The sequence below is a fragment of the Hyperolius riggenbachi genome, chromosome 6 (genome assembly GCF_040937935.1).
Source record: "Hyperolius riggenbachi isolate aHypRig1 chromosome 6, aHypRig1.pri, whole genome shotgun sequence".
Lineage (NCBI taxonomy): Eukaryota > Metazoa > Chordata > Amphibia > Anura > Hyperoliidae > Hyperolius > Hyperolius riggenbachi.
Genome location: NC_090651.1, coordinates 33,921,803 through 33,945,047, shown reverse-complemented (window position 1 = coordinate 33,945,047; position 23,245 = coordinate 33,921,803). Strand labels below are relative to the sequence as shown.

Here is a 23,245-nt window from a genome sequence, read left to right as displayed (position 1 = left end):
GAGTGTACAATGTCCTCCCGTTATCCCTTCTGGGTATTTGGCCAACAATTAGCTCCTCTGCCACTACCACTAGACACAATATCTGCAAGGCAAGCTATCAGGCTTCTCAATCTGAACCTGCACAGCAAGTCCGCATCCCTGTCTGTGTTCAGATTCCCCTCTCTCCGCCGTCAGCAAGGGCACGTCACTTCCGTCTCTGACATCACAGGAATAGGCGGGCCAACCTTAGCCTTTGATGCGGAGGAGAAAATAGCTAGACAATAGTGCAGACTGCGCCATAAGTTAACCACACTGCATAGGGCCGGATTTGTACTTTTTACTGCCCAAGGCCCCCTATCACCAGCTGCCCCCTGACCAACAGCATTCTAAACTCCCCCCAAAAATGGCAGGGATTCGATTGTAGGCTCCTCTAAAAACAGTTAGTGACACGATGGCAGGGATTAGATTGTAAGCTCCTTGGTGACCGACACAATCAGTGAGTGACAGGCATCTCATTGATCACTGTGAGTGCCCGTTCCCTGACCCTTCATTCCCCCGAGTGCAAGATTCGGTTGTTGGTAGCCGCCCACTGATACTTGTAAACTCTGTGTAGCAGGGCGAATGTTCGGCAGGCTAACTGCTACTGCCCCCTGCTGCCACAGCCCGCCCCTTGCTTTCCTCGGGCCCAAAGGCCATGGCCTTTGTGGCCTTGCCTGAAATCCGGCCACGCTGCACACAAGTTTTACTTACAAAAGCTTATCTTGATTTATTGCATATAAAAAAGTACCCCCGACCTGGGTTTCGGCAGGAGCACCTTCGTGAAGGCGTGGCGCTGGGAGAACTTTGTTTTTGCATCCCCGATGTTAAGGAGGGTCCTGATGAGTGTCTACAAGAGTGAGGAGAGCCCAGAAAGCCTTTAGAGAATCCAGAGTCTTCCCTCGTAATTTCCTTTTTGACCCGAGCCGAAAAGAAGAACCCTCATGTATTTTACCATATATATCAATGGGTACATTAGAGAAAACACCTACCCTGCTCTCTGTTTCATTTTCAACTGCTCAGCCTGCTTCTTATCAGCCATGATAAAATCCTCGACTGAGCATTCAGTCTCGCCTTGCTCAGGAATTTTTATAGCTGAGTCTGTGTTCTCTGGTGTCTTTTCAAGTCCAAGCCTGCCCCCTTGTGGCTCTGCTCAGGAATCATTATAGCTGAGTCATTATAGCAAAGCCAGACTGAATGCTTAGTCGGGGATTTTATCAGGGCTGATTAGAAGCAAGCTGAACAGTTAAAAATGAAACAGACAGCAGGGTAGGTGTTTTCTCTAATGTTCACACTGATACATATGGTAAAATACATGAGGGTGCTTCGTCTCTGGTTCACTGTAAGTATTACCAAGCGCATTAGTCTGTTAACGAATAATTTCTTACAGAAAGCACTCACCCGTACACCCGGTTCTCCTGGTTCCCCAGTGTTGCCTATAGATCCAAGGTCTCCCTGCGTGGAAACAAACATTAACTATAACTAAGCACGAAGAATAAAAAACAGGCCTGCACTATGTCCTGCTAACCATAAGTACAGAAAAAGTCATATTTGTAAAGGATCCTCATATAAAACAGCTGTAAGGGCAGAGTAAAGTAGTGATAATAGTAACATTTCGTACCACCACAAATTACTAAATAGACATGATTACTTCATTGGATACAGATATGTTGCAGGACAAAATTAAACAATCCAATTAACCATGTAATGTTTTTTGGCCTCACTACATTTACAAGGAACAAAGTATTCATGCTTGTTTAAACATTCCATGCTACCTCATACTTCTTCATTAACCACTTCCCTACCACAGGTTAAAAAATCACAGAAATGTTCACATATCACACACTCCTCCCATTCATTCTCCAATAACTTAATCAGTACTTCTCACACCTAAATGATTTATATTTTGTTTTTGTGCAGGACAAACTAGGCTGTCTTTGGGTGGTACTTTTTGCTAAGAATTATTTTATTTCCTATGCATTTCAAAGAGAATTAGAAATACAAATTGGAAAAAAATCATTTTTTTCTCAGTTTTCATACATTATAGTTTGAAAATAAAAAGTGCTACTGTAGACAATACAAATTTTATTTGCCCTGGTAATAACAGCATTTAAATTATGTCCCTAGTACAATCTAAGGTGCTAATAATTTTATTTGGAATTTTTTCCATTTTGTGTTTGTTTATAATATATCACTAATTACATGCCTCCATTAGCAAAAATAACAGTAATACACCATCATGACATACTGTACATATTAAAAAAGTTGAGTCCCTAAGGTAACAATTTATGTATTTTTAAATGCTATCACTGTTTTTTTTGTTTTTTTTACAAGTGTTTTAGTTACTATGGAAAGGGGGTAGAAGGAATGAATAAATATAGATGGTTTATTTTTTAATGTATTTTAGACAAGACAAGACAAATAACATTTATATCGCGCTTTTCTCCTGGCGGACTCAAAGCACCAGAGCTGCAGCCACAAGGACGCGCTCTATAGGCAGTAGCAGTGTTAGGGAGACTTGCCTAAGGCCTCCTACTGAATAGGTGCTGGCTTATTGAACAGGCAGAGCCGAGATTCGAACCCTGGTCTCCTGTGTCAGAGGCAGAGCCATTACACCATCCAGCCACTTGTTATTTTAATATATTTTAAACATAATTTACTTTTTGTCCTCTAGATGTCGGGACCATGGACAGTTACCTGTCTGTGACCCTCATTGCATTGTGGGAAATCACAGCTGTTTACAGCTGGGTCCAACTGCCAAAAAAAAGCAAGCAGCATCTCCTTCCACTGACATCACCTTCCAGCAGTAAAAATGTCACCATGTGGTAAATGTCAGATTATAAAGGAGAGGGACAGGGAGAGGAAAGATTTTACAATGGGAAAACACTGACTCAGGGCTCGTTCACACTAAGGGCATTTTTGCCCTTTTTTAAACCGCAGTCGATTTTCGAAATTGCCCACAAAACTCTTGTGCAATGAATCTCTATGAGAAGGTTCAAATCAACGCGTTGTGTCCACTTTGCGGTCAGCAAAGTGGTGCCTGTACCATTTTTGGGGTGTTTTTGCTATAATGGAAGGTATAGGAAAAATGCAAAACGATCACAAAATCTCTTTGTGCAGCGATTGCGCAAGCGTTTTTAAGAATAAATACATTGAGCTTGATTCACAAAAGCGTGATAACTCGGTTATCACACCTAAAAGCTTTGCACGTGCAAACTAGGGTGCTATGTAGTTTGCACCCTAGTTTGCATGTGCAAACAAGAGTGCAAACTACTTAGCACCCCAGTTTGCACGTTCAAAGCTTGTAGGCATGATAACTCAGTTATCACCTTTTTGTGAATCAAGCCCATTGTATTTATTCTTTTCCGGGTCAAAGAATTCACTTCCTGACTTCCGCCAGGAAGTGAATTACAAAACAGTTCTGGAAAAGTGCTTAGAAAAACACTTTTAGCAGAAACACATCGCGCAGTGGAGCGCCGGGAGGGGGGAAAAAAGTGCACAAAAATGCAAAACGCTTGCGTTTGCATTTTCGATTTTAGGTGTGAATGAGGCCTCAATCATTTATACATAATTATTGTAAAAATGAAGCACTTTTTATTACAGTATTTTCACTTGAGTTCCTCTTTAATACTTGAAGGGAACCTGAACTGAGTATAATTATTTAAAATAAACACATGATGTAGCTGCAAATGAATATTACATACTTACCTCGCCGTCAGTTCCTTTCAGAAGCTCACCATTTTCTTCTCGCAGTGATCCCTTCCAGTTCTGACATGATTTTGTCAGGACTGAAATATACCACTTGCAGTTATATATCGGTTGCTGTCAGTTAATGTCTATGTTTTCCTATGGCTCAAGTGGGCGATATAACAGTTTAACAGTGTGCTGACCAGGAAGCTGTTATGAGATAATGGCCATTTTCAATATGGAGGACGGAGAATTCCATCAATCACAGTGGACAAACAGGACGCAGGAGAGGAGAAAGAGATTGATGAGCAGACAACATTGGAGGTAAGTATGACCTGTGTATGGTTATTTTGAATTTTTATTTTCAGTGCAGGTTCTCTTTAACAGGCAGTTGGAGTTTGGATTACTGGTGGTGACCATGCAAAATAAAGGCTTACCGTATATACTCGGATACAAGTCGACCTCATGTATAAGTCGACCCCAATATTTGACCCTCTTAAACAGGAATTTATTAATTACTCAAATATAAGTCGGTGCAGCAAAGTTAAGGGCTGTGTGGCCCTTCTAGCAGTGTGGCCCCTTTGTCCCCCTGGCTGTGTGGCCCCTCTAGTTGTGTGTCATCTGTGTCCCACTGGCTGTGTGGCCCGTTTCCCCTGGCTGTGTGGCCCCTGTTTCCCCTGGCTGTGTGGCTTCTGCTGTGTGGCCCCTGTTTCCCCTGGCTGTGTGGCTTCTGCTGTGTGGCCCCTGTTTCCCCTGGCTGTGTGGCCCCTGTTTCCCCTGGCTGTGTGGCTTCTGTGTCCCCCAGGCTGTGTGGCCTCTGTGTCCGCCTGGCTGTGTGGCTCCTGCTGTGAGGCCCCTGTGTCCCCCTGCCTGTGCAGTCACTGGTGGGCAATAGCTATTCCCCTGTGTCCCCTTCCCAGCAGTGTTAGCAGACAGCTTGCTAAAAAGCCCCCCTCCCTCCCACCACCATGCAAAGAGGCCTCTTCTCTCTACCTCTCCCCCCTCTGTGTGATCACTGAAGCCAGCAATCACTCACTGAGCTATCCCGCGCTGCAAAGCAGACAGTTTACTGAAAATCCCTCTCCCTCCCACCAGCCACAACCACGCAAAGGAGCCTCTTATCTCTATCTCTCCCCCGTGTAATTGCTAAAGTGGAAGCTTCAAACTCACACTAATTCATCCGAGCACAGCTCTCTTCTGCCTGTAGTCACGCTGACTGGGCTGTATGCATAAGCTACAGCTCCCGATGTAATGTGATACATGAAGTCACATGACATCGGGGCTCGTAGCTGTGAGCTGATGCACACACAGCCCAGCCAGCATGACTACAGGGAGAAGAGCGCTGTGCTCCGATGGATTAGTGAGTGAGAAGCTTCCACTTTAGCGATTACACAGGGGGGAGAAATAGTGACAAGAGGCTCCTTTGCATGGTGGTGGGAGGGAGGGGGATTTTCAATAAACTGTCTGCTTAACATTACAGGAAGGGGGAGAGAAAGAGGTGCCTCCCCATTCCTGGCTATAAGTGGGGAAATTTTGGACTATCTCGAGTATAAGGCGACCCCCCCACTTTTATACTTTGAGTCAGTCCAAAATTTCTCGACTTATAGCCGAGTATATAGGAGGTACATAAAACAAAAACATCTGACAGCACATGAACCCACCTTTATTCCAGGTTCTCCTTGAAGACCAGCATCACCTTCAGTCCCAGGTGGTCCCTGGAAGAAAAAGTTCATCATTACTCCCATTTACCCACAAGAGCTAACAATTAAAGTGAAATAACTCTGAAGAGGGAGAGTAGCTGTGTGGCAGGGGAAAGGAAAAACTTATGTGTTTCCATCCAAAATACGATTTCAATTTTGTGAGTTTATTTTTACTTATTTGAAATGGTATAACTAACCCTTAGTTAAACTTGTGGTCTAAAGTATAGCACAACGATAATTTTCCATAAACAAGATAATGGCTCTGCCTCTGAGGAGCTTTGGTCCAATTTTGAGGGTGGGTGTGGGTGACTTTCACCATCTGCCCATCTCTTATGTCTCTCTAAAACTCCTTCCATAATTCACAACTCGGAATCCACCACATGCTTCTCCCCTCCCCATATTCATCACATGACAAGTTTACAACTTCTCCCCTCCCCATATCCATCACATGACAAGTTTACAACTTCTCCTGTTCCCATATTCATCACACGACACATTTCACAACTTCTCCTCTCCCCATATCCATCACATGACACGTCACAACTTCTCCTCTCTCCATATCCATCACATGACACGTCACAACTTCTCCTCTCCCCATATCCATCACATGACACAGGTCACATCTTCTCCTGTTCCCATATTCATCACACGACACGTCACAACATCTACTCTCCCCATATTCCATCACATGGCACAAACCACACCTTCTCCTCTCCCCATAACCATCACATGAAACAGGTCAGAACCAGAAACTTTATTTTCGCCAAACACGACTGGGTTGTGCCCAGAATTGGGCTTGGCACGTAGAGGGTACTGATACACGATATAGTTACAGATACAGGACAGGACACGCAGTAGGAACAGAACATTATACAGAACATTATATAACATTTATGCAGAGGGAGACAATGTGGCATAAGTTAGAACACAAAAACAACCAAAAGGTACGCTTGAGCTGGAGTGCCATCTATGTGCAGTGTGCCTCAGTGCGGGCATGATATTGTGGGGTGGGGATGGGCATTTCCATGGAGAGAGTTCAGAAGGTTGACAACCAAGGGAAAGAAACTGTTCCTATGTCTTGAGGTCGTGGTGTAGATGGATCGGAACCGGAGCTTCCGGCTCGAGGGGAGCTGATTAAAGAAGCGGTAGCCTGGGTGTGATGGGTCGGATGCGATCTTTAATGCTCTGGTGTTCAGCCTGGAGTGATAGAGGAGGTCCAGAGTGGGAAGGGATCTCCCGATGATCCTCTCCGCAGATCTGATGACCCTCTGCAGTTTGAGCCTGTCGCTGGCAGAGGAGCTGGCGTACCAAACCAGGATGGACGGACATAGGACAGATTCCATTGTGGCTGAGTAGAAGTTTCTCAGAAGTTTTTGGGCCATACCGAACTTTTTCAGTTGGCAGAGAAAGAAAAGTCTCTGTTGGGCTTTCCTCTGTGTTGAGGCAGTGTTGGCGTTCCACCTCAGGTCACTGGAGATAGTTGTGCCCAGTAGGCAGACACTGGTGACTCTCTACTTCCTTGCCATCAATGTGAATTGGAGGCGGGGTAGAGGCGCGCCTCATGAAATCAACGATCATCTCCACAGTTTTTGCTGTGTTTAGGACCAAACCGTTCTCTCTGCACCAGTGGCATATGCTTTCGACCACATCTTCTCCTCTCCCCATATCCATCACATGACACAGTTCACAGCTTCTCCTCTCCCCATATCCATCACATGACACATCTTCTCCTCTCCCCATATCCATCACATGACACAGTTCACAGCTTCTCCTCTCCCCATATCCATCACATGACATGTTCACATCTTCTCCTCTCCCCATATCCATCACATGACACAGTTCACATCTTCTACTCTCCCCATATCCATCACATGACACAGTTCACAACTTCTCCTCTCCCCATATCCATCACATGATACAGTTCACAGTTTCTCCTTTCCCCATATCCATCACATGACACAGGTCACATCTTCTCCTCTCCCCATATTCATCACACGACACAGGTCACATCTTCTCCTCTCCCCATATCCATCACATGACACAGGTCACATCTTCTCCTCTCCCCATATCCATCACATGGCACAGGTCACATCTTCTCCTCTCCCCATATCCATCACACGACACATGTCACATCTTCTCCTCTCCCCATATCCATCACATGACACAGGTCACATCTTCTCCTCTCCCCATATCCATCACATGACACAGGTCACATCTTCTCCTCTCCCCATATCCATCACATGACACAAGTCACATCTTCTCCTCTCCCCATATTTATCACATGGCATGTTCACATCTTCTCCTCTCCCCATATCCATCACATGACATGTTCACATCTTCTCCTCTCCCTATGTCCATCACATGACATGACATGTTCACATCTTCTCCTCTCCCCATATCCATCACATGACATGTTCACATCTTCTCCTCTCCCCATATCCATCACAGGACACAGTTCACAACTTCTCCTCTCCCTATATCCATCACATGACACAAGTCACATCTTCTCCTCTCCCCATGTCCATCACATGCCATGTTCACATCTTCTCCTCTCCCCATATCCATCACATGACATGTTCACATCTTCTCCTCTCCCCATATCTATCACAGGACACAGTTCACAACTTCTCCTCCACCCATATCAGAATCAATTATTTGGTCAAATAAGTTTGCTCTTACAACAGGGCCGGATTTGTAGTATTTACCGCCCAAAGCCACTATGATCAGCCGCCCTCTAGCCAACCCTCCCCACATACACACACTTTCTCTGGTCCCGGAAATCAATGTATTTGCATACGTCCTTGTCTCTCTCCCCTCCTCATCTGCTGCAGCTCCAATAGTTTTGAGCTGGGTGGAGTCGGACTCAAAGAGTGGCTGGCAGTAAAGTTGGTAGCTCAGGTCACAGACTGTAAGCTGTCCCCGTTGGCTGCCCTTTCGTCCCAGACCTGGCTGTCTGTAGCCACCTGCCATGATCATGTGTTGACTCTGTGGAGAAAGCAGGGCCAAATCTAGGAAAGTGTTTGTAGCGGGTGTTTGCTCCTGTGGTCCACAGATTTGGCAGCTTAACTACTGGAGTGTGCCAGCCTGCTCTCCACCCCTTTCTTCCTGGTGCCCTAGGCCATGGCCTTGCCTGAGATCCGGCCATGCTCTTACAGGAATTTGACTTGGCAGCTAATTAACAGACACAGACAATACAAGACAATGACAGACAGTATAGATATTACAAGTCAAGGACAGTTTATACGTTAAAGTGGCAGAAAATAGGGTGAGAAGTGTTCATTTTCAGTTCTGTGTTGTAATGCTTTCTAGTCCTAGCAGCTCTAGCGTGGTTCTGCTTTATGCATAGCTACCGACTGAGGGAATGAGCTGTTCCTGTGCCTGCTGACTGACCGGCATCTCATTCCTGAAGGCATAAGATGGAAGATGGAAAGAATGAGCAGATGAGAGGGGTCAGAGTCAGTCTTGGTCCCTCTCTATCTGCACCTGCTAGTGTAAAGTTTCGGAAGATGGAATGAGAGCTACCATCATATGACACAATTCACAACAATTCACAACTCCTCCTCTCCCCATACCATCACATGGTACAGTCCACAACTTCTCATCTCCCCATATCAATCACATGACACAATTCACAACTCCTCCTCTCCCCATACCATCACATGGCACAGTCCACAACTTCTTCTCTCTCCATACCATCACATGGCATGGTCCACAACTCCTCATAACCCCATATCCATAACATGACAATTCACAACTCCTCCTCTCCCTACATCATCACATAGCACAGTCCACAACTCCTCCTGTCCCCACATCCATCACATGACACAGTCCACAACTCTTCCTGTCCCCATATCCATCACATGACACAGTTCATAAAACTTTCTTTCCCCACACTCATCACATGACACAGTTCACAACTAGTCCTGTAGAGATGAAGTTTTAGCAGGTCAGCTGGGCAATCGGCATAGTTTTGAAGGAAATAAACATGAAAGCCTTCAAACCCCTCTCACTACATGGTTGCTTGAAGGACAAAAGAACAGAGGAAAGGAAATGTTATCACCTTTTTCGAAAAATAGTTCTTTAAATAAAGATTGGGTCAAAATGTGGAACATCTGACCACAGGAAATAGTTATGGCAAATTCTGTATCTGCTGGGGATTGGATGATTTCCTTACATTGAAGGGTATCCACTATAATTACTAGGTAAAAATGGTGATACTTTGATTCAGTCCGAAAGATAATTTTACCCTTGTGGCTTTTTTCTTCTTCTGGATTACAATATAAAAAAAGGGTCAAAAGGTTAAACTTGATGGGCATAACTTTTTTCAGCCTATATAAGACACTTCTTGTTTCCTTCAAAGGGAACCAAGCACTATTTTCCCTCCCTGCTCAGTTTTTCCTGGTTTTTAATAGCTATAACAGCTACCATGTCCCCCCTTCCCTTTTTCCCTTATTTATCCTGGGGCAGGTGTGAAGATAGCATCTGTGACTTCTCTAAACTGTTTGAAGCACAGTGTCCTATCTTCCCCCTTCCTCGCTGATGAAAGCTTTTGTTTGCTCTGTGCTAATGTGCGCAATAAAATACTTACATCAGCCCTTATCTGCCTGAAATTTCTACAGACGGCAGACCACAGAACTAGGATAATTAAAGCCTTTAGAGGTGTATCTACAGGGGTGCAGGTATGGAAAGTGCCATGGGTGCTCCGTAGCATCCTTGGCATATTCCATACACCATTTGGGGGGGAAAGCTGGATAACAGTTATTTGGGGGGTATGTATAGGCTGACCTATTGCAATACTCCATTCTTTCAGGTCATGTTTTACTTCAACTTGGAAACAACCAATTATCCAAGACATGTTAAGATTTTTGGAGGATGCCCCCCCCTCCTTAATCACCCCACCCCCTTGCAGTTTCCCTAAATACGCCTCTAAAAGCCTCTGGTAAACTTTTAAGTGTAAAAAGAAGAGGTAAAATGTAAGTTTTTTTTAAAGTAATGAGCCACATTGTTAGCATGTGTTTGTAATGTGCTATTAAGATGCCCTGGGGGATAGAAATCCTGCTCGGTTTCCTTGAATGCCTCAGCACAGCCTTTTTCAACCTTTTTACCCTGGAGGAACCTTTTTACCCTGGAGGAACCTTTTTACCCTGGAGGAACCATTTTACCCTGGAGGAACCTTTTTACCCTGGAGGATCCTCTTTACCCTGGAGGAACCATTTTACCCTGGATGAACCTTTTTACCCTGGAGGAACCTTTTTACCCTGGAGGAACCTTTTTACCCTGGAGGAACCATTTTACCCTGGAGGAACCATTTTACCCTGGAGGAACCTTTTTACCCTGGAGGAACCTCTTTACCCTGGAGGAACCTCTTTACCCTGGAGGAACCCTTGGATCTCAAAGAACCCCTGCAAGTAATTTGGGGATCTCAAGAAACCACTGAATTTATTTTGGCATGGGCTTTTCAAAGATGGTGTGGCTGATTATGTCACTACCCCCTATAACAGTGGCTGGAAAGTGTAATGGTTAAGGGCTCCGCCTCTGACACAGGAGACCTGGGTTCGAATCTTGGCTCTGCCTGTTCAGTAAGCCAGCACCTATTCAGTAGCAGTTCTTTGTGGCTGCCTCACAAGCGCTTTGAGTCCGACAGGAGAATAGCGCTATACAAATAAAAGGATTTATTATAACAGTGCCCTTCATTATAATGTCTCCTTATTCCAGAGCTCATTATTATTCTGGATTTAATGCTTCTTTTTACAATACCCCCAATTATAGTTTGCTCTCTATCATACTTCCTTCAGCTCCCACGATGGGACTCCTGCAGAGTACTCAAGGAACTCCTGGTTGAGAAAGCCTGCCTCAGCATGTGCTTGTGTATAAGAATAGAAACAAAATGGCACCCTTAGACTTGCAGACAGAGCTTACCTCAGGGCCCGTTTCTCCAGATGGACCTGCGTCTCCTTGTGGCCCTCTTTGTCCCTGACAAAATGAAGTAAAAAAAAACATACCTATTACCAACCCAGGAATGCGCTGGGATAATTTGACATGACAGGTATTGTGGCAGGAATCAGGAAGAAGCCTAGTTCTCACGCTGCTGACGAAACTCTAGGAGCGAGGCCTGGGTCACTTTAACACGCTGGGGGTTAAAGTAAACACGGCAACGGAGCTCATATTTACTGCGATATTTCGAAGCAACCATGTGGGGTCCGATCGGTTTTTGGAACCGAAGGACATTCGCTTTGTAAATGGAACAAAATCATAAACATCTGCTGCAATGATGGTGAAATGAACATCAATGGCTGGTGTAAATCTGCAGCGAGTTACTCAGTACGGATTGCCCTGCATAAAGGCTCATTGTTACTTACAACATTATGAGAATAAAGAAATGTTTAACAAATGGAGCACTAACCCCTCTGAATGTGAGGTTCAGAGAGATGATAGCAGAGCTGAATATTTACAGAGAAGTCTCTGGGTCATAGAATGGGAACTGATTTAGGCCCCAGATCTTACATGTCTGAATACAGTTAGATGAAAGTAACATGGAAATATGTCAAATATACAGAATTATTCGATGCAGCTGTGCAAAGAGCAAAGTGCGTTAACCTGTGGTGCCAAAACAGACTACATGGCTGTGTTCAGATAAATGGACAATGATGGATGGAAGCCCAACTCATCACAAAACTAAACAAGAAAAAAATGATAATAGTAATACAGGATGATAAATGAAAATAAACAATATTTAGGAGCAACATGCTGTGCAGAATTCCTATTTAATAGGCCCGAGTGTGTTTGGTATTGCAGTACTGCTTCCTTCCTTTCCACTCTGTTTGCAGCTGTTGGGCGGGTCAATCAGGTGTGACCATGTGACATCACTAGCAGGAAGAACAATAGATGCCTGATTATATATCGCAGAATCCCAGCCATAGAAACCAATGAGCTAAGACTGCAGTTCACAGGAAGCAGGAGCAAGACCTCATCCCTGCTAAACGGAAACAGACCTTTGAGGTCTTAAAGTGGTATTATACTGACAAAAGTAAAGTTTCTGTAACTACTCAGAGGCCTGGGACCCACATGGAGCTATTCTGCAACACTTGCCAATCATTGGCAACAACAGTGAAACACTGATGGGGTGGTTCAACTTACTGCGTTGCGATCATGGAGCAATCACAAATTGCTGCATGCAGCATGCAGATTGTATCAGTAGCTGGAGAGCAAAATCGCGAATGCTCCAGGAATCACGGTGAAATCGCAGCATGCCTGTGACTCAGGAAATTGTAATAGCTTTGTGATTTCCTGCAAAGCGCTCATAGTGGTTCCGTGGCCTTAGGTACATGAAAGAACATTTGAAAGCCTTCCCTGTGAGTAAAAATATTTACTTTCAGAGAGCAGTACAGGCTTGCTTATCTCTGGCTGATCTGCAAATTTAATCATTGCCAGCCAGGAGATACTCTCTGCCTGTGTCTTCATTCTGCCCCCCTCCTCCCTCCCCCTGCTGAATAGACACATCGCCTTGGCAACAGCTGAGTCACTTAAGCAGAAAAGGGGGGAAGGGGGGGGGGGCAGAGGGAAGACAAAAGCACAGGGAGATTCTCGCCGGCAATGATTACATTTGCTGATTAGCCAGAGACAAGCATGCCTGTACTGCTCTCTGTAGAGATAAATAAACACTTTTACACACAGGGAATACTTGGGAATGCTTTCTTATGTTCTTTTATGTACCTAAGAGTAGTTACTGAAATTTTAGTTTTCAGAGTATAATCCCACTTTAAACAGAATCTGTACTCTCAAATTCTTACAATAAAAAGCATACCATTCTATTCATTATGTTCTCCTGGGCCCCTCTGTGCTGTTTCCGCAGCTCCCTGCCGTGATCCTGGTTTTTAATCGCCAGTTTTAGGCAGTGTTTACAAACAAAAAACATGGCCGCTAACCAGGAAGTGATGTTTGTAATTCAAACTTAAAATAAAATACACTTGCGCTACAAGCTCACAGTCCAATTAGATGTAGAAAACTTCCAGATGATCACCAGGACAGTTCATCCACGGCCACTGTGTCAAACACTTACTGTAGAACTCAGGTTTCCCCTATAGTTTTCTGAAGTTTTAAGTGACTTTTTATTATTGCGCTCCACTATCTGAGATTGTATTTTATATCCCAAGTGCGGTTTAATTTAATATTGTAATTACAACTTGTAGTATACTGTAACATGATATATACACATTGAGAATTATCTGCACTCCAGTGTGGGATTCTCACAGTTCTCAGCATGAGACAGGCAGCTCCCTTCCCCCTCAGAGAGCTCTGTCTGTGAGTAGTAAACAAAGCACACAGAGCCTGGTGGGGGCATGCAGGGATTGTGTATAACTTCTCCCTATCACAGCAGAGGCAGCCCATTCCTCCCTGGCTCGACAAAGAAAAGAAGATTAGATATATTACAGAGACAGTGCAACTAGAAAAGGCTGCAGTACTCCAGACCACATTAGGTATAGGAACTTACAGGATAGAATAAACAAGGCAAAAAATTTAGTTACAGAGTCTCCTTAAAGAGACACTGAAGCAATAAAAAAATATGATATAGTGAATTGGTTGTGTACTATGAATAATTACTAGAAGATTAGCAGCAAAGAAAATATTCTCATACTTTTATTTTCAGGTATATAGTGTATTTTCTAACATTGCATCATTCTATAATATGTGCACATTACACAACACTCAGCATTCAAAATGAGTCTTTCAGAGCAGTCTGTGAAGTAATGACCTCTCCTCTAGCAGAGGAAAAGTAAATAGTCCAGGAACAGTTGAGATAATAAAAGTCAGATAACAGCCCTCTCCACTACTAACTTATTCGGAGAGCTTAATGGCTTGTTTGCATAGAGATAACAACTGGAGTTTCTCAACTCTTCCTGTACTGGAAACAATTAGACTGATGTATCTGATCTTAATGTTTTCTTTCTTTGCTGTGCTACACATACAAATCATAATATCATCATTTTTTTTCGCTTCAGTGTCTCTTTAAGCGGGTCTGAAGCCTTGTACACACAAAAGATAGTCCTTGTCATCTCAGCCTAGAAGGTAGTGCATGTACAGCCGTCCATACGGCATCATTTAGTGATCTGCTACAGTGGAATGTTACACGAATAGTGATGGCTTGCTGCATTTTCTCTGTCTCTGTAATATATCTAATCTTCTTTTCTTTGTCAAGCTTTGTCGACCCAGGGAGGAATGGGCTGCCTCAGTTGTAATGAATACACGCCCCCTGTAGGCTCTGTGTGCTTTGTTTGATTACTCACAGACAGCTTGTCTGTGTCATGCAGTTTGTGAGGCTGAGGGGGGAGGGAGCTGCCCGTCACATGCTGAGAGAATCCCAGATTGGAGTGCAGATAATTCACTATGTAATAAAAACTTGTAGTATACTGTACCATGATTACAGATTGGTATGTTTTCTATTGTACAGATCGGACAGTACAGATTTTCTTTAACTAGCCATATAGTCAAAGTACACCAAACATAACATAAAATCATCATAAACATACTGCTTCTCCCGGAGCTCCAGTGTCCCCAGCGCTTCCAGCTGGACCAGGAGGGCCCTGGACAAACATGTAGGAAAGAAAGAAAATCAGTCATCACCCAGCGTCTTATTGTTATACTTGATGTCATCAGTACAAGAAACTAATTACATCAATTGCTACATATACACACAGATGTAATACATAAGTGGTATGAAACTCAAAAACACATTTTTGCTCTAAAACATTAAAGGACACCCGAGGTGAAAATAAACTAATGAAATAAACAATTGTATCTATCCTCCTTCTCCTAAAAATGACTTAAGATATTCCAGAGTTTATATTTAAATCATCTTTTTAAGTTTTTACTGTTTTATTGTTTTTTGCTCAGACACATTAATTGAGGTATGCCAGAGCTAAAAATCTATGAACTTTTGACCCTTTTTATCTCTTTCCTGCTCTTAGAAGTCATTCTCTGCTAGGAAAGTGTTTTATAGTTGTAATTTCTTATCAGTGATGGTCACACTGTTGTCTGACCTAGTCCTGACTCAGCCAGGAGCTGCCACTTACATACCTGATGTTTAATTCTTTCAGGCAGAGAAATAAAAAAAAAGGAACACCGCATAGTTATTTGTGTGCTAGGCACTGTACATATCCATGTCTATCTCATCATGTCACATGTCACCTCGGGTATCCTGTAAACACAGGGAGGAAAAAACAAAACAAAAAGAAAAACCACAGAAAACAGTAGCGCTGTGTTCCCACTTCAACTGAGAACGGACATTTTTTTGTTCTCCGGTCATCGCAAAACTGCCAGGGAACAGCTACTATTTTAAATATAGTAGCTGTTCTTACTTATCTGTCTGATCCGTTGCAGTCCAGGGGTGTCAAACTCAAGCACAAAGTGGGCCAAAACTGTACACTGGGACCTAGTCGTGGGCCAACCTCAATGTCTAGTGGCCACCTTAAGTTCCCAGGTGTCTAATGGTCCCCCTCCAACCTCTATACAGTTCCCTGGTGTCTAGTATTCCTCCCTCCCCATACAGTTTTGTGGTGTCAAGAGGCCCCCAATCGTTCCCTATATAGTTCCATGGTGTGTAGTGACCCCCCTGCCTCTCCTATACAGTTCCCTGGTATCTAGTGCTGTTCCCCTCCACATACGGCTTCCCTGGTGATCTAGGGCTTACCCTCCAATATAGCTTCTCCGGTCTAGAGTGGGCCAAACATAATGCAAAGTGGTGAAACCACTTGAGGGCCAAGTTGAATGGCTTGGAGGGCCAGATTTGGCCCACGGGCCGGAGTTTGACATGTATATTATAGCCTATAGTGGTAATGAATCTGCCTTGAGCTACAGCGGACCATTGGAGCAGTCTGCTCCCACTGGCCGCAAGTGATCTGGCGCAAACTGGAACCGAGCCTAAAGGACTGATATGATGTCACTTGCAGACATATTTACACTTCACTGACGCTAATTGATAACAATGCTGGTTATGGGTCAAATTATTAGATGGTCTTGTAATGAAGTAATTGCTGTGCAAACAAAGTAGATCAAGTTATCTCCCCTTTTTTCTTTTCACCTCAGGTATTCTTTAAAATGGATGATATCAAACGCAGTAGCAGCCAATCACTAAGCGGGCAGCTGGTTAATTAATCAACAGCTACCGAGTTTGGTGGTCTCATTGGAAATTCATAGGATTTAGGGCCTGTTTTCATTAGGACGATTAGCGGGTGATTCCCGCTAATCGCCGAAGCGCTAGCGCAATTATAACTATATGGCATTGATCTCACTGCCGCGACTGCCGCCATTCGCGGGCGTTCCACAATTAACAGCAATCGTGAAACATGTTGCATGCAGCATTTTGCTGCGATTCTCGAGCGATCACGGTACAATGCTTAAACAAGTGCTGATCACGAATGTCTGGAATCGCGAGAGTGTCCTGTGATTTTACAGCGCTAATCACGCGCAAAATCACCAGCACAAAACGTATTTGCAACTTCAAGTGTGAATGGGACCTTAAAGTGAACCAGAGACGAAGCACCCTCATGTATTTTACCATGTATATCAATGGGGACATTAGAGAAAACACCTACCCTGCTCTGTTTCAGTTTCAACTGTTCAGCTTGCTTCTTATCAGCCATGATAAAATCCCCGACTGAGCATTCAGTCTGGCTTTGTTCAGGAATTTTTATATCTGAGTCTGTGTTCGCTGGTGTCTTTTCAAGTCCAAGCCTGCCCCCTTGTGGCTCTCTTCAGGAATCATTATAGCTGAGTCAAAGCAAAGCCAGACTGAATGCTCAGTCGGGGATTTTATCAGGGCTGATTAGAAGCACGCTGAACAGTTAAAAATGAAACAGAGAGCAGGGTAGGTGTTTTCTCTAATATTCCCACTGATATATATGGTAAAATACATGAGGGTGCTTCGTCTCTAGGTCACTTTAAACCCATCTTTATTATTGATGAATGTATGATTTTCCACTGCCAAAGCTGAGTATGTTCCATTCGAGACGTGTGTGAGAGAGCCAATAACACAAATGAATCCCGTGTTTGTAGATGAATGGGCAGGTGTCGGCGGAACGCTTTAAATGATACATCAAAGTCATCATGGAATCTGTGAAATTCCGGTTGGAACACAACGTTTGATTTATGTCATACCCAACTGAGAATGCTGTCATTGCAGGAATGTCTCCTGACTCCATCACTGTCATCTGCTCTGTATCTGAGGACCCAGTTATGTCACGGAGGACCAGAACCAGGATTTTTAAAGACCGTAAAAAGTATTTTTCCTCCTTCAGGTTTGTTACACTTGTCTTGCAGGCGTGTGTAGCGTCACCCTGTTTTACTGCAGGGTAACACAACGACAATGCAAGGCAGTGGGGCCTAGCACACTTACCGTGTTGCGTTGTGCTGGAAGTGCCTGATTGGCTACCGAGCCAGCGCAAACTCAACAGCGTGTTATTGTCAGACTTCTGTGACAACGGAAACAATGTAAGTCAATGGGCGGTGCAGAAAATGGAAATATGTTGGTGGCGGAGAAGCGGTGCGCATGCGCCGAATGACGTGAATACGACGAGGAAAGCCGGGAATCCCAGTGACGTACTTACTGTCCAGCACGGAGTTGGTAATGTGGCGAGGGTAGCCAGGCGGCGGTGGCTGTGGTGTCACAGAGACCTAGAGCCCGTTTTTAAATGAGCTTAGTTTAACTAGTAACAATATAAACAGATAGGTAGCGGCAGTGGCGCAAGCAGAGGTGGAATATAGTAAACTATATCAGATCTGTCCAATAATATGGTGTATACCTGTACATACAGTTGTACTGATAAGAGAGCTCCATGCTACCAAACCTCTGCAACCTTTTTTACTATGCTACTGGCATTACTAAAAAAGAGGTTCCCTTGAGGAACAATAGATTCTGCCAATAACTGTCATTTAGGCCTCATTCGCACAACCATTTCCTAGGTGTTTTCCTAATCATATTTAACAGTCAGCCAGGTGTCATGTGTGGCAGCTTTTGGTCAGTGCTGAATTATATAGCTCATCTAAAGAACATTTCAGAGGCTGCAAATGCTTAGAATTTGTTTATTAACCTGTTAACAGCCACAAAACATTTACTGTATCTCACTTTACAATAATGCACTGCTTTTATCTTCAGCTGGCAGAACTCATTGTGCTGTAAATTCTTGGCTTGCCTTGATCTCTCTCTGCTAGCACAACACATAGAAACTGAAAGCAGAAGTCCTCTTTTATTGTCCCACACTGCCCCCTAGTGACAAGTGGTCATAAATACACATTAAAAGCAGTACTAATTAGAAGCTAGGAAATCTAACAAAGAAGAAGTTAAAAATACGCTAAAATAAATTGGCCTGGAGAACTTGCAAGACTCTAAATAAATTTGCTGCTAAAGGGTTAAAAAGACGTATTCCTGCGTGTTTCTTTCAGTTTTGCCTGAACCATTCTTTCTGGACAGACACAGGAGTCACAGCGATCTGCTTTCTCCATTTAGTATTGTTGCATATGACAGAAGATCAACAGAGGAGCAACTTTTAACAACTGTTTCCATTGACCTCATGTGGGGGAGGATATTTCCATCCCTTGCACTGGTGTTCTTTTCTCCGTAACAAATAAAGCTTTTTATTTTTTTACTATTTAATAGTCTCACAGAGATCTCTAAACATTCTGAATGGATGATATAAGTCCGGCAGGCAGCCTACCCTTTCTACACACCTCCTCCTCCTTCTGTTCAAATCCTGTCAACACCAACACTTAGGCTTTGTTCACATTGCATTCAGTCCGCTTGTCTGTCCAAGTTGGCCGGTTTTTGAAGCCTTTTTTTCGATTTCTCTGCGTTGGATGGTTTTCTTAAGCGCTTTTCGAAGCACTTTTGCAGCGCGATTGCATTTTTTCACCTCCTGACGTCAGTCAGGAAGTGAACTCTTTGATTCGGAAAAGAATAAATACATTGAGCTTGATTCACAAAAGGGTGCTAAGTGTAAGCACGCCTGTGAAAAGTCCCTTAGCACGCCTAAAGAGACTTTGCACGTGCTAAAATCTTGCGCACGCAAAGTTCAAGCGCTGCGCAGTGTGCGCAAAACGTCGCACCGGGTGCCCCTAAAACGTCGCACTGGGTGCGCCCGAAACGGCACGCCATGCAACTTTTCGGGCGCACCCGGTGCAATGTTTAAGGGGGCACCTGGTGCGACGTTATAGTCGCACCCGGTGCGACGTTTCGCGTGCACCGCTAAACTTTGCACGCAATCAATAAAAGCTTTGGGCGTGCTAACTGCTTAGCACCCTTTTGTAAATAGAGCCCAATGTATTTATTCTTAAAAATGCTCACGTAATGGCTGCACAAAGCGATTTTGTGAGCGTTTTGCGTTTTCCTATGCCTTCCATTGAGGCGGAATCGCCCCAAAAAATTCTCATAGAGAATCATTGCACAAGCGCTTTCAGGTTGATTTTGAAAATTGCCAGCGCCTAAAAATTGTCAAAAACTTACCTAGTGTGAACGAGCCCTAAAGGTGGCTACACACCGTACAATTTTTTATTATTATTATTAGGGGTGGGACGACGAATCCGGCGAATCCACGAATCCCTCGAATATTGGGAAATATTCGAGATTCGTGGATTCGAATCCCGACGCCATTTTTCACTTTCCGAATCCGCCGAAACCCGACGCTGCATCGCCGCATACGCCGCTCCCCCCGCCCGCACTGGTCCTCCCCCGACCTTCTCCGACCCCCCCGCGCCTCCTCCGTTTGCCAGCATCAACTCACCTGAGCGGAGCGCACAGAGCGGCAGACCTCTCGCCGACTTACAATGATGTCATCAGTAAGAGCCGGTCCGGCCACTAGAGGGAACAGGGAAGTATCGAAGAGGTCTGCCGCTCTGCGCTCCACGGAAAGGTGAGTAGATACTCATGCAGGGGTGAGCGGAGGAGGCACGGGGGGGGGGGGGAGCGGAAGAGGCACGGGGGGAGCGGAGGAGGCACGGGGGGGGGGGGCAGAGGAGGCCAGGGAGGGGGGTTGGCGGTGAGCGGAGGAGGCATGGGGAAGGCCCCTATACCTACCTACAGGCCCCTATACCTACCTACAGGCCCCTATACATACCTACAGGCCCCTATACCTACCTACCCACCTACAGGCCCCTATACCTACCTACCCACCCACCTACAGGCCCCTATACCTACCTGTAGGTGGGTAGGTATAGGGGCCTGTAGGTGGGTAGGTAGGTATAGGGGCCTGTAGGTAGGTAGATGGGTAGGTAGGTATAGGGGCCTTTAGGTACCTAAAGGCCCCTATACCTACCTACCCATCTACCTACCTACAGGCCCCTATACCTACCTACCCACCTACAGGCCCCTATACCTACCCACCTACAGGCCCCTATACCTACCTACCTAAAGGCCCCTATACCTACCTACCTAAAGGCCCGTATACCTACCTACAGGCCCCTATACCTACCTACCCACCTACAGGCCCCTATACCTACCTACCCACCTACCTACCTACCTAAAGGCCCCTATACCTACCCCCCCATCTACCTACCTACAGGCCCCCCTACCTACCTACCTACGTAAAGGCCCCTATACCTACCTACCTAACTACCTACCTACCTAAAGGCCCCTACACCTACCTACCTACAGGCCCCTACACCTACCTACCCACCTACCTAAAGGCCCCTACACCTACCTACCTAAAGGCCCCTATACCTACCTACCTACCTAAAGGCCCCTATACCTACCTACCTAAAGGCCCCTACACCTACCTACCTAAAGGCCCCTATACCTACCTACCTAAAGGCCCCTATACCTACCTACATACCTACCTATACTTAAGGCCCTATACCCTGCTACCTATACTGAAGGTCCCTTTACCTACCTACCTAAAGGCCCCTATACCTACCTACCTAAAGGCCCCTATACCTACCTACCTAAAGGCCCCTATACCTACCTACATACCTACCTATACTTAAGGCCCTATACCCTATATACCTATACTGAACGTCCCTTTACCTACCTACCTATACTGAAGGCCCCTATACCTAGTTAACTACCAATACTGAAGGCCCATATACCCTGCTACCTATACTGAAGGCCCATATACCCTGCTACCTTTACTGAAGGCCCATATACCCTGCTACCTATACTGAAGGCCCATAAACCCTGCTACCTATACTGAAGGCCCATATACCCTGCTACCTATACTGAAGGCCCATATACCCTGCTACCTATACTGAAGGCCCATATACCCTGCTACCTATACTAAAGGCATATATACCCTGCTACCTATACTGAAGGCCCATATACCCTGCTACCTATACTGAAGGCCCATATACCCTGCTACCTATACTGAAGGCCCATATACCCTGCTACCTATACTGAAGGCCCATATACCCTGCTACCTATACTAAAGGCCCATATACCCTGCTACCTATACTGAAGGCCCATATACCCTGCTACCTATACTGAAGGCCCATATACCCTGCTACCTATACTGAAGGCCCCTATACCCTGCTACCTGTACTGAAGGCCCATATACCCTGCTACCTGTACTGAAGGCCCATATACCCTGCTACCTATACTGAAGGCCCATATACCCTGCTACCTATACTGAAGGCCCCTATACCCTGCTACCTGTACTGAAGGCCCATATACCCTGCTACCTATACTGAAGGCCCCTATACCCTGCTACCTGTACTGAAGGCCCATATACCCTGCTACTTATACTGAAGGCCCATATACCCTGCTACCTATACTGAAGGCCCATATACCCTGCTACCTATACTGAAGGCCCATATACCCTGCTACCTATACTGAAGGCCCATATACCCTGCTACCTATACTGAAGGCCCCTATACCCTGCTACCTGTACTGAAGGCCCATATACCCTGCTACTTATACTGAAGGCCCATATACCCTGCTACCTATACTGAAGGCCCATATTCCCTGACACCTATACTGAAGGCCCATATACCCTGCTACCTATACTTAGGGCCCCTATACCCTGCTACCTATACTGAAGGACCCTATACCTTGCTACCTGTACTGAAAGCTACCAATATTGAAGGCACCCATACCTAGCTAGCTATACTGAAGGCACCTTTACCTCGCTACCTATGCCTGGGTACCTGTACTGCGGGCAACTATACCACGGATCGCACAATTCTTATGCGCAGGATTCGTTAGATTCGGGATTCGAAAGGTTCGAGATATTCGAGAACATTTATAGATTCGGATCCGGATTCGGATTCGAAGAAATTGTGGATTCGTCCCATCCCTAATTATTATTATTAGATTCGGGAATTCCGATACAATTTTCCAATTGATCGGAAGTTCCTATCAGAATCTTGGAGGTACCACACACATTTTTGAGATTGCCGCAATTTCGGTATAAATGATCGTAAACTCAGAAAAAATCGTTTGGTTACAATTACACTTACAATTGTATTTTGGTCACAAATACAATTTCACAATCCATCACACACTATACAATTCTTAATAAAATGGGTCTGAATTAATTTTATTTCTCCAGGGTAATGCCTTTTCAGGTCCTACTTTCTGGTCTGGCTTTGACCCCCATGAGACTCTCCATGTTTTTGCCGACCCTTGACGGTTTTACTATATTGTCCTTTTCAGTTAAAAATGTATGTTTTACTACTCCTCATCACTTTGTGTGCATTTTACAATCGCTGCTGTTTTCCTCCAGCCCCCTGCATGGGGAAACTCACTGCACACTTTGTACTGCTTCTCTTGATCTTCAGAAATAAAAATTTGTTGAAACTAAAATTGATCTGAATTTCCCCAACATGTCCAATCTCAAAAAATCGAAATAAAGGGGAAATTCAAT

At 44.7% G+C, this 23,245-nt stretch overlaps 1 protein-coding gene across 1 annotated transcript in view; it reads right to left on the bottom strand.

Annotated features, from left to right (window-relative positions):
• The window catches only part of COL24A1 (collagen type XXIV alpha 1 chain), a 505,872-nt gene that overhangs the window by 91,319 nt on the left and 391,308 nt on the right, over window positions 1-23,245 (bottom strand). The window contains exons 32-35 of the mRNA XM_068239109.1: window positions 14,930-14,983; window positions 11,322-11,375; window positions 5,364-5,417; window positions 1,417-1,470 (exon numbers count right to left, since the gene is read on the bottom strand). Coding sequence (XP_068095210.1) covers window positions 1,417-1,470; window positions 5,364-5,417; window positions 11,322-11,375; window positions 14,930-14,983 — 216 coding nt within the window. The remainder of the gene's footprint in view (window positions 1-1,416; window positions 1,471-5,363; window positions 5,418-11,321; window positions 11,376-14,929; window positions 14,984-23,245) is intronic.